Source organism: Miniopterus schreibersii (genome assembly GCF_964146895.1).
Source record: "Miniopterus schreibersii genome assembly, chromosome: 10".
Classification (NCBI taxonomy): domain Eukaryota; kingdom Metazoa; phylum Chordata; class Mammalia; order Chiroptera; family Miniopteridae; genus Miniopterus; species Miniopterus schreibersii.
This window is the reverse complement of record NC_138110.1, coordinates 25,929,299-25,945,211: the sequence shown is the minus strand read 5'-3', so window position 1 is coordinate 25,945,211 and position 15,913 is coordinate 25,929,299. Positions and strand designations below refer to the sequence as shown.

Below are 15,913 nucleotides of genomic sequence, written 5' to 3'. Positions count from 1 at the left end.
CCATTATATTTTTGCATTGCAAGACTGACAATATTCTCAGAGCAGACTCCTTGAACCGCACCTTCCTCCCCAACACTGGTTAAGTCATCTGACTCAAAAACCTACCCCTTCTTGTATTCTTCTTTCACAGTATTTTCAAGAGTTTCTATCACACTACAGGTATCCCCACTTTTCGAAAGTTCGAGTTACACCCACGTGCTTTTACTTAAGGTGTACCTTAGTACTCGTTCTCGCCAACCGAAACAGAAATCCAAAGAGGATTTTTGCTTTTAAGAAAAAAGGCAAAAAGCGAAAGCAGCATTGGGCGTTTGTTTTGCAGCGAGTCCGCAGAGAGGCAGCCACGCCTGGAGCGGGGAGACTGCAAACGCTCCCTTCCCCAACTCCATTCAGAGTCTCCGCATCAAGCCCCGTGGCTTAGAACTGGCTCTGTGAGCATCTGTGCTTCATCTGGATTTATTTTGTGCATCTGTTAGCAAGATGTGTCCTAAGGTATCAGAGAAGCCTTTTGCTTTTGATCGTTTCCCTTTCGTAGCTGATCGAAGTTACCTTTCTGAATGGAACCACCAGGTCTCAGGGGTTCCTGCTCCAGGGTCACTGGGAGACATTCCAAAGGTGTCAGTTTTCCACATTGTCACAAATGGCCAGGAGTCTTGGCTTATGAGGCAGGGTTTTTCAAGTGTCCTGGCACTGATGTCTGTTCTACCACGCTATTAGATTCTAAATGGCCCAGAGTTACTAGAAAAGTTGTAAAGGCAATTTTTAAATTGGACCAAATGAAACTGTGAGATTATTTTAATTTCACCGCTGAGCCACGCCCAGCCAGGCTCCATGATAAATTTTTAAGGTTAATTTTTCTCGATAATTATCTTTAAAAGTTAATATAAATTTATGCTGGATTCTATGAGTGAGTATCTTAGAACTAAGTACTGACATTTCATTTTTATGTTTTTATCTGTATTGTTTGTGACTTGTGTTGGGTCAATTAATATTACTTTAACTGTTATGAGCTAATGAGAGAAGAGGATAGACTTAGGACAAAAAAAAAAGCGTTGGGGGCCAAGTAAAGGCCAAACGCCATCATAGTACTTACGTTAATGAAGATTTCATAGTAATTTGAATAGAAAATGAGGCAAGAAAATTGAATTGCCATGCGGTATGTGGTAGTATATGTCAGGATAAATTACCTTCCATTTTTTCCATAGGAACATATTCTTCATGTGCCCTGGTCTGCATGACCGACTCACCCCTGCAAGACATCCTGGCCATCACCCAGCTGGTTGATGCAACCCTGACCCAAGATTGCAAGACTGTGCCTTAGAAAAAGGGACCCGACCCCTCCCTGGGGGCCTCAGCCTGCTCTGAGAGAATGCAGTCAAGGTGTCAAAGTCCCAAAGTGTCTTCTAGCCTGGTCCCTTCCACTTGCACCTCACAGCAGAGACTTGCAGAATTTCAAAGCTGGTCCTGTAAGAGTAGCCGATGCCGTAGCCACATTGTAAGCAACAGTTTCAGCAAAAAGACAGTGTTACACTAAGGTTGTTAATAAGTTTTTATATTTAATTTATAAACTTGGTGTTTAAATAATTTATAAGCAATACATGTGTATGTTTACGTATGAAGTTTTATTTAGATTTAGACATTAGATAGCACTGTAATAAAAGTAATTTAAGTCAGTACTGGGGTCAGAGAACTTAGTTCTTTACAAATTGCCAATATTTTATTCAAGTTCTAGAAACCTGGTATCAAACCTCACACCCACTGCTAGGCGTATCCATAGACGGGGCCACGTGCAAATATCTGTTTTACTGTTGGACAGGTCTGACGATTCCAAAGTTCAGTTTTTATTGTTCGCTGCAGTTGCATTTTGTTGGTAAATTCCCACCGTGGGTGGTAGTTACGCTTTGGAACAAATGAAGCCTGCTCTTCCGCTGTTGGAACTCCTGGTTATGGGAGAAGAGCTGTCGTGGTTTTCCTTACACTTGCTTCCACAGATATTTTTGAGAACTCCTCTGGTCAAAACATTGAACATTAGCCATCTTTTTTTTTTTTTTTTTTTGCCCTGAAAGGCGCTACACTCCCTTCAACCTTTCCTTGAAAGATATTTTCCCCTAATTACTGTATAAATTACACATCGTCTAGTGCTTCCCCTCTTCCAATGCGGCACTTAACAATAAACACAGGAGCGGAAAACACTTTTATTCCGACCACCGATAATCACAAAGAGGAATTACTCAGCTCAGCGCCGGATCGGGCACTCCAGGGGGCAGGTCCGGATATTCCCGCGCGCTCCGCTCGCCTTCAGAGTTTGAATCTAGTTGGAAAGGGGGGTTAGCCTTTTAGGTATGAAATATTATAACGACAAGAACTGTAGGAGTTCGGAGGGGTTAGAAATCTGAGCTCTAGAGCCATTACCGCGCGTTTCTGGGTCTTAACCACCGTGTAGTCTTCAGAGCGGCAGGCCCCGAGCGCTTCGTCCAAAGCGGCGTGAAGACCGGCAACGCCAACCCTGGAATTCGGTGTTTGGTTTTTGTTTTTTCCTCCTTGTCTAGTCCTCGCTCCACTCTTTAGAGCAGAAAGAGGAACTCGATGCTTGACAGCGCCAAGTTTGTATTAAGTCCACAAGTTTTTGGAAAGACGCCTTCCATCTAAACTTGGCAACAGGCTGATGCTTGTGGCTGTTCCCCGTTTAGCCCGCAGCCAGTGAACGCTGTTACAATTATTTTCTTGAAACGCATTTTCTTTCGGATTGATTTTAGGAACAGCTCTAGCTCCCGACAACTTGTTTTCTTTAAAAAAAAAAAAAAAAAAGTCGCGTCAAAACAGGAAGAATACAGAGAGCCTGGAAAGTAACCAGCGCGGCGGCGTTTCCGGCATTCGATTTACCCTCAAGCAAGATGGCCGGCCGCTCTGCGCACGCGCAGAAGGGACTCTTGGGCGGGGAGTTCCGGCGCGTCGGGTCGCGCTCCAGGCAGGGATTGGCTCCGCCGGGGCGAGAGGCGGAACCGGAAGCGCCCGTGTTATGGGAAGCAGCCGGTTCAAACGCGGCGTCTTTCCAGCGCCTGGCTTCCCGCGGTAGGTGCGGTGTTGTAGAAGCGCGATGGGGGAAGCGGAGAAGTTTCACTACATCTACAGTTGTGACCTGGACATCAACGTGCAGCTTAAGATGTAAGAGAATCTGGGGACAGGGACTGGCATTGCTGGAGTTCAGGGACGGGGAGGCAGCGTCCTGGGGGTTGGGGGAGGGGGTGGTTATTAGGTTGCAGGCCGGCCTGGGGGCGGTGGGGAGGACGGTGGCCCCGGCGGCGGAGGCCGAAGGGAGCGTGGAGAGGGCGCCGTGGGACACGGGTTGAGGACGTCGTCTGTGGGAAAAGGGCAGCAGTAGGAATAAGCCCTTAAGTCCCACGGTCTCTTACTTTCTTCAAAGCGTTTTGCTGTGCACAGCAAGCTTTTGGAGGATTACTGTTCCATTTTAAGGATGAAGAAATCAAGTCTTGGCAAAGCCTTCCCCGCAGTTAATAATTGGAAACTCTTTAGAACGGGGCCGGAAGATGGAGCAGAGAGCGCCTCGTTACGGAGAGGTAGACACAGGCAGATGTGTTAGCGGAGAACACGATGAGCGCCTGGACGTACGCTAGTGTTCAAGCCCGGGAAGTGACAGCGGGTGGGGCGGATCTTGGCATAGTCCGGCGTCATTTCACCGGAGAAGTTGGGAGTGAGTCGAAGATGAGGGTGCCAGTGGCAGGGGGACCGGAAAACAGGAGCAGTGAGCCTTGCAGGAAAATCTTGGGGCATCACGGTTGAGGGACTGGCCAACGGCATGACATCTTGAGACGAGAATAATGGAACTGAGGTGGGGGGCACAGGTAGGACCGACTTGGTAATTATGCCCATTTTAAGGCAGTCTTCGAGGTGTATTTTCATATGCAAAAACTGTCACAAATGATTAATCATAACATCATTTATAATATGTCAGTAGTTAACAAATATTCCTCAGGCAAAGGGCTGTATACTTGCGGTACGTACATTTTCTCAGTTGTCAAGTGCACCTTTGACTGTTTCTTTTTATTTTCAGAAGTTACCTAAGACTCTGGCAATTTACTGTTAGTTTTGGGTGATGGTAAAAATAGTATGTCAGCAACCATACTGCCCATTTATATAATACTTTATAAGCCCATTTAAGGTAATTTCTGCATCAAACACCACTAGATGCTTATGCAGGACCTGGTGTAGGGCTTTCCCTCAGTCTCATTGCTCTCAGTATTTCTTGGACATAAGAATGTATTGTTTGAACTTTTGAACATTAAAAGGAAAGAAGAAAAAACTGGTCCATTAATACCAGATACACACATTGACTATTTTGAGGCAAAGATAAAGCATTATTCAGAAGTTTGGTAAAATTTAGTACTAACCACCTTTTATCTTCTCAGACTGTTGTTTTTTTGTGGGGGCTGGAGAGAGTATCAATTTAGAATTAGAAAATCAGAGAATAGTAAATTCTTTAATTCTAGTTATTCTCCCCAGGCTTTTTTTTTTTTTTTTAAATCTGTTTCTTTGGTTTTAATAACAGCTTACACTTTGATATCTCTTTTCTTAACACTGTAATAATTGAATATCAGACTGCCCACAGACATGGTCACTTTGGATGTCCCAAAGCACTTTAAAAATAACTTGTTCCAAATTGAGCACAGTATTAGCCTACCCCTCTAACTCTGAACTTTCTATATCGTCTCACCCTAGTTTGGTGATTGTTAGCAACATTCATGGAGTTTGTTAAGAAAGAAAACTGAATCTTGGAGACACTGTATCTTCCCTTCTCTGTTTAATCATTCACAAGTTGTCTTAAATCTACTTGCTAAATATGTTTTCTACCCCACTGCCCTAGCCTTAGCCTAACTTTTTCTTTTCTAACTTTGACTGAAAATCTAACTGATCTTGCTTTTAATTCCTTCTCTTCATTATGTTCTTAAATTCCTGCCAAAGGTGTCATAAATAGAAGTACGACTATATTACTGTCACTTCAGATAATTCACTTAGCAGATTTTTGAATGTTCGTTGTGTAAGGCACTCTACTGGATTTGGTGGCTACATAGCTTCATTGTCCCCCTCCTTTTCATTCTGTAGCTTCTTCCCTACATGAATGAGCTTGATGCATTAGCTATACCAAACAACTTGAAGTTCCCCAGTCATACCATCTTCTCTTTGCCTTTGTATATGCCATTCTTTTCTTCTCGGATGACTCTCACCCTCTTTGGTTCCCATTTCCCAGACATTATCCTGGCTCATTACAGACATCTTTCTGCGACTTGAAGCCCCTAAGCTCCCAGACTATTTGATGCACGGTATTCTTATGTGTTCCTAGTACATTAGCTTTGACCTTCTCTGCCCTGGTTTTATTCTCAGCTCTGTTACTTTGTGATCCTTAGAGATCCGATCTCTGAGTCTCTGCTTCATCATTTATAAAATGAGAATATGGTTACAACCTTGATTTCCAATTGATATTTCTACCTCTTTTTTAGTTTCCTGTGCCTTTTTTATGACTTACTACACTGTATTTTTTAATTTAAAGAAATGATCAGATAATACATCTACATAGTAAAAAAAAATATATATATATAAAGAATATGCAGTTAAAAGTTAAGTTTTCTCCTCAGAAGCAAGAACTTAACATTATCTTATAATGTTGTATTGTTTATCTTGTCTTTCATTTCTGGGCCTCTCTGCTTAATACAATAAATGTTTTGAAAGAATAGATAAGTGCTCAGCTTGAAATTAATAGAAATGAAACTAAGGCCTGGAAAGCTGGTGATGTCTAGGAGGTCGACCAAGAGTTGATGACAGGGTTTAAAATTAAGAAGCCTAACAGAGAAATATGTTCATGAAGATAGAAATGACTTTAGGTATGTTAAGGTTTTAAGATACCTTTATTAGATGTAACTTTAATTTCATATACAGGAAAATGTTTAGGTAGCATAAGGTTACTGCGACACAACCATAAAATCTAGTATTTGTTGTCTATATGCTTAAAAAATATTTTTCTAAAAATTCTTGTTTTTATACTTCCAGAGGAAGTTTGGAAGGGAAGAGAGAACAAAAGAGTTATAAAGCTGTTCTAGAAGACCCAATGTTGAAGTTCTCAGGATTGTACCAAGAGACTTGCTCTGACCTTTATGTGACTTGTCAAGTTTTTGCAGAAGGGAAGCCTCTAGCCTTGCCAGTGAGAACCTCCTACAAGGCATTTAGTACGAGATGGAAGTAAGTTGTTTTCTTGCATATGGTGGGTTCCAGATTATTCTCCCATTTCTTTATAGATATTGTAAGTATGATTTGGTAATGACTGCAGAGAAATTTTTAAAAATTTCTTTAATACTTGTAAGCATTGATCGAATAGTTTAAAGCAGAAACCTACTCAGAATAAAGTATTAAACATAACTCAATTAAGATGGAACTGAATTTGTTTGTATTCAGTATATTGACATATTTTTATAAGAGCTTGAATGATTCACAAAATGACCCAAATCAAAACCACATGTATAGCATCTTTAAATTCTGTTATTCTGTGAACACATATTCACTCTTGATATTTTGAAATGCTGTCTAATCAGATGTTTGGAGCTCAGGTCTTTAAAAAGAGATCTGTTGTTATTTGTTCAGATCATATTTTTATTATATGAAAATAACTTTTTAAAAAAATTTCATGGTTTATTAAGCATGGTGCATTAGCAAACCATTGTCAGGATGCAAAGTAAATATAATGAACATGAAGTTCCCGTTTTTCCGGAACAATATTGTGGGTCCTTAATTTAACCTCTTGGATATTTATTTGATAGGTTATATGGTGCTGCTTTAATGCTCCATCCATGAGTGTTGTTCAGTACCCTGGTAGGCTAGCTACAGGATACACAGGTTGTGTGCCTCTAGGAAGGAGTTTATGCCCACAGTGCTCATGGAAGACAAGGTGTAGCCACATGGACTGCCAGGCTCTGCTGCTGAGGGCACAACGCGGTGTTCACCAAGTGTGGCCCAGCAGGCTGGGAAGGGTTTTTTCAGAATGGTTTTTCAGAGCAGAAGTGTGAGCTCTGATGATCTGGCTGCATTGAAACCAACTATTTAAATGATGTAATTTCTTTAGTAGTATTTTTGTAGACACACACAAAAGTATATATTTGTATATATAGTTCTGGAAAATTTCAAATCTCTAAAAGTAGAGAGAATTATATGATGTATTTCCAAGGCCCCGTCACCCAGCTTTGATAATTACTAACTTAAGGCCAGTCTTGTTTTATCTATGCCCACTGTTATTTCGAAGCAAATACCTAATTACAAATATTTCTGTATATCTCTTTTTAAAACATAACTACAGTATAATGATTACACCTAAAACAACAGGCCAAAATTTCTTAAATGTATCAGAAGTTATACTGGAATCAGTGTATCTATAAAACCCTAAAATTGTATCCAGAATTTTGTGTCTCCTGTGCATTTTTACAGGGACAAAGCTCAAAGCTTTTTATTGGACTTTTTGAGGTTGAATGTGACCCCCCAAAAGACTTACACCTACAAATTTAGTTCTAGAAAGTCAACATTTATGAATTCCACTTTTCTTGGTAAGAAAAATCGTACAGTGGTTTTGTTTCATGCCTTGGCAATAAAATTAGAGCAAAAGCAAATTCTCAGTTACAGGGAGATTCAAGTCCTTCACCTCCTCCCATTTGCCAACTCCTCTTTGCATTATTTATGTGTTACATATTTTCAAGGGATATAAAAACTTCCATATTTGCTCTCTAAAAGTTTGAATTTTTAAAAATTGTGCAACTACTTATAAAATAAGTGCTCTAAAATAATTAAGGAATAGCTTTTTAAAATAAAATTAAAAGGTTTAAAACAGCTGTGTAGAAAATAGGCTGAGAAAATAGGTCCTGGGCCCTGGCTGGGTAGCTCAGTTGGTTAGAGTGTCGTTCTGATACACCGAGGTTGTGGGTTTGAACCCAGGTCAGGGCAAATACCAGAATCAACCAATGAATGCATAAATAAGTGAACAACAAATCTATGTGTTTATTTCTGTCTCCCTCTCTCTCTCCCTTCATTGCTCTCTAAAATCAATATATAAAAAGAATATAATAAAAGTAACTAACAAGTTACTTAAAAAAAAAGAGGAGATACCTCATGTTGGGTCAGGTAACAGGAGGATAGGCTTTTTATTTTTTCAGTTTTTTAATATAATAGTATGCTCTAGTAAGCTCTTTTGGCTTAGGGGGAGACATTTGTAGATTTTGCACATTCTGCTCTTTAGTATTTGTAAGAGTTAATTTTTTAAAACAATATATCAGAACAAAAGCTGCTCTCCTAAATTCAGTGAGAACAAACTACACAGCCATCATTTTCTGTCAGCACTTACTTAAAAGAAATATTCTGTAAACTGTGGAAAAAATAAATTATACCATAAAAGGATCTCTTGCTATCCAAATGTCTCCATTTCCTTAGACAGTAGTTTTGGGTAGTATAAGATTCCAAATTATCTAAATCTGACTTCTGAATTTCTGATAGTGAGTTGTTACAGTTTGAATAATGAATTCAAAACTTATCTAAGACTATTCCATCATATTTTATCATATCCTGTCCTATAATAAGAGAGCCCATAGTAAGGGAAACTTGTACTTTCTTTAGTTATACTTATGGTAAAATTCTCATTTTTAGATGTGAAGTTCTGCACATTTTAAAGTTTTATATATGAAAATTATTCTGTAGGCAAGTAATTTAATTTTTTAAAAATGTATATTCTTGTCCCATAATAGATTTAAAATGACTTTAGAGAGAGAGATATACTAACAGTCTAACATAATTTAGAAATTAGAACATTAGGATTTAGGAGTGCATTAATCAGACTAGAGAGTTAGTACAGTGGTGTGTGAGGGTGGGGGTGCATGGTGGGGATCAGATCATCCGGAATCAGGCTTTATGACCTTGCAGTGTGGGGGAGGTTGCCAGGTGAATTTAGTTTTGAGCTTAATGAAGATTGGGGTAGGGATGGTGCATGGGGAGGTAGAGAACAAAATGGTATTCAGAATGCACAGCTTTTTGATGCCTGACCAGATCCTTCCAGAATTTCTAAATACCTAGAGCAGTTTTCAAACTATTTTTTAGCTGCAGGTTAATTTTCTTCAAGAGAATTATTCTGCAAAAGCCCAGTATGTAAAACAGGTTCACATACAGTTGCTTTGATTAAAGGAGTGGGCAGCCTGGTGTTGGATTGCTAAAGATTTAAGGCCAGTGATTGCTTGATCATACGTACTGTCTCCTAGTCAGAGGAGATAATGTGGAGGTGAGCATTCTTACGGTTCATTCGGATGTTGTCGCCCGCTGACTTTTTAACTTGAGCCTGTGTTGATTAACCTTTGTGGTTTGTTCATTGGCAGAAGATGTCACTGCTTAGTAGTTACCTTTTCAGCCTGGCCCACCATGTGGATAGTAATTAAATAAATTCATTTAGTTCCTCAAGCTTACCTGTAGTGGAGAATGGCTTTTTTAGGCATGTGATTTATTTTTTCAAGACCTTTATAGAAGAAAAGAATTTAGTGACTTTGATTCTCCTTTAAATTGATAGTCATCTCTAATTTTCCTGTAGGTCGTTGAACTTATGTGGTGTATATAAATGATTTGTCCTTTAAGTTTTTGAAAGTGCTGTTCAATTTCTTACCAGTACAATATGTTTGACCAAGACTGGTGTGTGCACCTTTGAGGACTGTTTAGAGAAAACAATACTTTTGAGTAAAGAGAGAAACAATTCTTTGTGTCTGCTGTCTTTTACTCTGTATATTATTGGTAGTTTTCTTTTTCTTTCTTTGCATAGTTTTCTTTGGGGATTAAAAGCCAGCTGTTGTTTAAGGGAGCTGAAATTATCAAATAAATGCAGTGTGAAGTTTGAATACAGAAGAAAGTGTGCCGAGGTGAATACTAAGTAAATAAAAGAGCTTTGCTGTCATTACTATATATTAAGAACAGATGTTCCTTAGAGAAATGATGTACAAACATGCATTACAGGCATTGAAAACAAATAGGTAAGCATTATCGGTATTAATGAAATAACTTGAAGAACAAAAAATCTCAGAAAAAATGTCATGTCTGTCCAGAGCTGTCTGGTAACTTCATGTTACAAAGGTAGTGGGTTGTCTGCTTCAAACTTTTTAAGGCTTTTGTTGTTTTCTGCTTTATTGAGGTACATTGTAGGACCATATTATCCTCAGCAGCGTTTTGAATGTAATATGAGTAATTCTGATTTTTTTCTTTTCATACTACAAAACCTGTGTTCTGGGGAATGCTTATAGAGAATCACAGTTTGGTTCAAAACAAGTTTGGTTATGAACAGGTGTGAGTGTTTTCCCATATTATTAGCCATTATCATATCCCCTGTGTCTTAGTGATATTGCCTGAGTTTTTTGATTAAAGGATTTACCAGTGTTAGTTTTTATGAACTTTCTTTTAAAAAAAATTTTTTTTCATGTGTTCTGTATTTAAAATTGAAGTTGCTTAGAGCAACTGAGGTAACTGTCACAATATTTTTTGTAGTTCTAACTTAATCTTTGGGACATTTTCTCTGGCCAAACCTGCTCATATGGTGTGTTAATTAACTTAAAAGAAAGTTTTATATATATATAACATATGTTTATGTTTACTTTATTTCCATAGCTGGAATGAATGGCTAAAACTTCCTGTGAAATACCCTGACCTGCCCAGGAATGCCCAGGTGGCCCTGACTATATGGGATGTGTATGGACCAGGAAAGGCAGTACCTGTGGGTGGGACCACGGTTTCGCTCTTTGGAAAATATGGGTAAGCATTCTCTTCTCCTATCTGCAGGGATGTTGTAGTTTTCTGACCCTTTTCTTTTTGGGAAGCTTTAATAGTTTATACCCATCTGGTTCTCTGTGTGTATGTGTTGGGTACATAATTCTGTCATTCTCAAGACTGAATTTGATGCATCCTATGGGATATTCAGATGGATTAATTAGGAAACACAATTTTTATTACTCTACTGTGAGTGATTGGTAATGTGATTTCTATTAGAAAAGAGTCATTAGACATTAGAATCTCACTTTTAGGGAAAAAGGCTTTATGGCATATACTTTAACAGTTTTGTTTTTCTGCTTTGACATATACTGATCATAAGGACAATAAGCAGAGTTAAAAGGCACTAATTTGCTAATAGTGGTTATGATTCTAATAGGAAAGTTCTCAACTCAGTTTTTTAAAATGTGCAGATAATAGAAATTTATTATAAAAACCAGAACCCATATTTCTGTTCCTTTTCTCCTGGAACAGAGGAATCACTCTTTATCTTTAGAGACTTGTTGATATTCTATTATTCATTCTGTATATACCAATTGGGATTTTTCTTTAAAGAACTTGATCTTTTATCAGGTATTGAGATACCTTTGTATATAGTGCATATAGGAAGGACATGTTTTATTTTTCCCTTTCATTCATTTTAAGAATGAGTTAGTGCCCTGGTAACCTGCAAAGGTAATGATTGATGATTTTTATTTTTTGTCTTTAAGTTTTGTCATGAGCTTTTAGTCTTAAACATTTTTGAAATGTCTCCATTGCTACCCTTATTCTTTATCATGCTCAGAAACTCCCATTTTTGGTCAATAGGAGCCCCTTCAAGTTGATCCCCTTCAAGTTGATCCCCTGTCCTTTTGCTAGTACTCCAGTAGTCATTAGTAGCTTCTCTGCTTTCTGGTAGACGAGCTATTCAGGTTCATTGGGCAGTTTTTTGCCCCAGACCTGGTGTCTCTGAAAGATGTCCTAGTTCCTTTCACTGCCAAAAAGTAGAGACCATAATCTAAATATTATCAGACTACTTACTTTTTGTCCATTTTAAAGTTGAGAAATGTTTGTCTCCTGAATTCATTTTCACGTCATTAAATATGAAAGCAGATGGTCATATTTTTATATGTTCATGTACCATTTGTGCTTATGTTTCTGTGAATTGCTTTTTGGTATCCTTGGCCCATTCTTTAAAAATCAAAATATCATTCACATACCATAAAGTTCTTGGCTTTTTTCCTTTTGAGTTGTTAGTTTTCTTACTAATGTATAAGGAGGTCTTTGTAGATTAATGTAAAATCAGCCCTTCGTGTGTTAAATGCTACAGATGTTGTTTTTCCTGTTGGACATTTTCTTTTGAATATCTTAAATATTTATTTATTTGCTTGTTTGCTTGCTATTCATGGATCTTAAATTATGATGTTGAATTTATCAGTTTTTAATGGCTTGTGAATTTTACAAAGTCCTTTCTCAGTAAAAAGAAAACGTTTTCTTCTGTTATGGTTTTAATTCTTCACATTTAAATCTTTGAGTTATCTAAAATTACTTTGGGAAAAGAGTGATATATTGGGTCAGCTTTTTTTTTTTTAAACAGTAGTTTGCTAGTGTCTCAACACTTTACTAAATAAACCACTGCTTCCAACTATTTTGAAATGGTACCCTTATGTATTCAATTCATTATGTATTGACATAGAAGAGAAACAGTATAGTATATGGTATGGTGGTTAGGAAGGTAGGTAATGAACTAGATTCTCTTTGTTTTGTCAGACAAATTTTAATATTATTTTCTCAATTTAAAAAACTTGTTATTTTGTTGGGAAATTGTATTGCATTGAATATGTTAAAGAGATAATCAACACTTTTTAATACTGAATTTTTCTACCCAGGAATAGAGTATGTCAGAAAGGCTTAAATTCAATGATTAAAATCTAGATGTAATTCCATTTAGAATAGCTTGATTGCTGAGTAGTGGGTAGGTATTTTAGTTTAATGTAGCTATTAAAGCGATACTTATTATTGAAATCTATGCAGGAATAATAATTTAGACATAGTGTGAGACTTTGATAAAATAGCGTGTTACAGTAGAACAGACACTAAATCAGTATTGTTCCTTTTCCAAAGTGTTTATTCCTTTTTACTTTCCTAGGGTGGGATCTGCTTGCCATAGAGAAAGAGCACATAATAGTTTATTTCTCATACTGTAGTCTTAGTGGTTAAATGTTCTTGAGAAGTAGCCAGATAGACCTTGTGGCTTTACCTCCTTGCCTCTTCATAAGTCGTTTACTTTCTGGAATATTACTGGAGGTTCCCTCATAAAAATACCTCTTCAGCACTCATGCATTTTAGGTGACTGTAGCATATAGTTTCAGGAGACATTCTGATTAGAGTATGGGTGTGAGACAGTTGAAATTTCCACTCAGACGTGTCCTGAAATGACCTACCTAAAGCAAATAAACTCTCTCTCAGATTGACTTTTATGATACTGTTTCACTCAGATTTTCGCAAGTTTTTTAAAGGTGCATGAAATCAGTGGTAATCTAAATCTATATGTAAGAGCCATCTGGTAAACTCACTAAAGCACCTTCCTGCATTTTAATTCTGTGAGTATCTGGCGGGGCCCAAGAATCAGCATTTTTAATGAGCATCCTGAGTGATTCTGTGAAAGGTGGCCTGTGGAACACCGCTTTAACCTTTTCATAGTAGTCTGTTTACATTACTTTTGCATGCAGTTCTCTTCAGAGTTTCTTCCTTTACTCTATCCTCTGGTTCCCACTTCATTTGTATTTCTATGCATATCCCAGTAAAAGTAATTTCTTTACCTTCCATCCAAACATGCTGGAAACATGCCTGAAACATAAATCAGGAGTATATGTTCTACTTTAAGAAGTAATTAAAGCCCAAAGATTTTCATAAAGGCACTAGTAGCAATAAGTGGGGGTTAATTTTCAATTTAAGTAAATTAAGACTTTGATCTTGGAGAGTCATCTGTTTTCTGTTAACTGGAAAAATAGTTTATGCTATCCCTCCATATCCTGAACACATCAGATGTTAGATACAAATGAAACATGTTGGGGAGCAGCACTGATCCTGAGAAATTACCTCCCTGAGAGCAGGGTTTCTGAAATATGAGTCATTGATTTACAACTTTCGGAATCCCTGCATATCTCTGTGCTAAATACATACAGTCTTATTACCTTGATATTTTTACTTAAACCAGCTCACTTTTTTTTTTTTTTACTTTCATTTAATTGAAAGCAAAAATTTAATATCTTGCTGTACATGGAAAACAAGTGTTCTTTAACTTTGGTGGATAATGATAAAAATAATGAAAATAACTATGTTATGAAAATAACTGTTACTAATGTTAAGAAATACTAGAAATTGAAGCAAAAAACTCTAATGAAGTACAAATGATAGTAAATCTATTTGCTTTGCAAATATGTATGTAATACCTACCCAAAAAATCCTTCTTTAATTAGAATGGTTCTATTTGTGCCTAGTCAGACACAAGGGGCTATTCAACTCCCTGTCACTTAATTTAAGGTTAACGATAAGGTTTCACATCCACATTTTCTTTTACCAGTTGAACTCCTATATGGTAGTAGGGCATTTAGCCAGATGATAACATTAGATAGTAATAGAGCTCTGTTGATACTTTGAGCAGTGGGGAAGGAATGCAAAATACCTAGATCACTTTCTTCTGTTCCCTCTAGCCTGACATTTATACTGACCTTCACCTCAGAAAAAGGAATTGGAAGAAAACCTTTGCAATTAAATTAACCCCTTTTTCTCTCTATGTCCTGGGGCCTTTCCTTGAGGGTGAACTGGGTTTCAGGGGAGACAAGCCGAGAGGTTCCCTAGCATGATACTGGACTTCTGTGCATCTTTGGATTGTGGAGGAATATTACATTCAGGATGTTCCTGGTTCTGTAGCAGAGTGCAAACATCGACTCGAACTGCTGCACAGCTGCCTCTCTGTGTGGTGCTGCTGATATTCAGGGAGAGAAAGCAGCATGAGGCTTCTGGGTGGCCTCAGCAAGGAGCCTGTGCAGATTTTCTTCCACCTACCATTAAAAATCATGTCATGTGCCTCCACGTTCTCATGACTTACGGAGGCGGTAGTTTCCTCAAATGTTTCGTAAGCAATGAAATAACATCAGATGCTCCCTGCCTTGTACTGTAAGTCGTCCTGATGTGGTCTTAGTAGCTTTTAAAAACTGGTCCTCAAAGTGCCTACTAGTTGCATTATAGTATTGGGACTTTTGTGACTATCAGCTTTTGCTATTTGCTAATACCTGTTTTGTGTACTTGAGTCATTGTGAAGCAGTACTTCTTGGGGAATAGTGTAATTAATAATTGAAAGACCGATCTGTTAGAATATGGCTAGAATAACTAATTGTCCTCATTTTGAAAGTCTAGGTTGTGAGATTTCTAAGTAGATAAGGAATGGATTGATCATTAGGTTGAATTGGCAAGCTGCAGATTTCTCTTGCAGATGTATTTTCCAAATATGAATTCTAAAGTCAGGGCAGTTGCTGCTGTAGTGCCTTGGCACTGGGAACTGGAACAGCAGCAGCAGCTGTTGCTGGGGCCTCTGCTGGCATCTGAAGGAGGTCCTGCTGTGCTGTTTCTTTTGTCTTGCCTGCTTGGCTTAATTTCCCAAGTGGACATGATGCTCTGAGTGTCTTCTGGCTTGCCACCTGGAGGCTGTGTAGCTCTCTACGAAGTTTCCATTAGTGTCAAAAGAAAGTAATATGTTCACTTGATCATTTGAGTCACTTGTGATCACCCCTGCCCTCAAAGTCCTTTATCCTTAAATCTTCTCTCCAGATCTATCCCAAGCCACCTAAATCATTTAGTAAACTGACTTCCTGCCAAACGTACTTATTTTTTATTTAGTCAGGTTCAGCCAGTCAGAAGTATTCACTAGGGTGTAGGGAGGTGGAAAAAAGAAATTTTCCATTAGTACTTGATGTTTCTGAAGGTACATTTGAGGATATTCATTTAAAGTGATGTTGTTACCTCACTGTACCAGTTTCTTAGAGACTAAGATGTCTGCTTGATGTTAAATCTGCATCTCAGTTGAAAGGGG

At 38.0% G+C, this 15,913-nt stretch overlaps 1 protein-coding gene and 1 long non-coding RNA gene across 2 annotated transcripts in view; one reads left to right on the top strand and one right to left on the bottom strand.

Moving 5' to 3' along the window:
- Positions 1–1,600: 1,600 nt before the first annotated feature.
- On the bottom strand, positions 1,601–2,914 carry LOC308562751. The gene is made up of 3 exons (XR_013999676.1): positions 2,881–2,914; positions 2,410–2,783; positions 1,601–2,308 (listed from the first exon to the last, which is right to left on the bottom strand). It is a non-coding gene; the product is annotated as an uncharacterized lncRNA (long non-coding RNA).
- Positions 2,915–2,995: 81 nt separating this feature from the next.
- PIK3C3 (phosphatidylinositol 3-kinase catalytic subunit type 3) overlaps positions 2,996–15,913 on the top strand; it is a 109,585-nt gene continuing 96,667 nt past the window's right edge. The window contains exons 1-3 of the mRNA XM_081149698.1: positions 2,996–3,162; positions 6,061–6,249; positions 10,681–10,824. Of these exons, the coding sequence (XP_081005824.1) occupies positions 3,095–3,162; positions 6,061–6,249; positions 10,681–10,824 (401 nt within the window). The 5' untranslated portion in view covers positions 2,996–3,094. The remainder of the gene's footprint in view (positions 3,163–6,060; positions 6,250–10,680; positions 10,825–15,913) is intronic.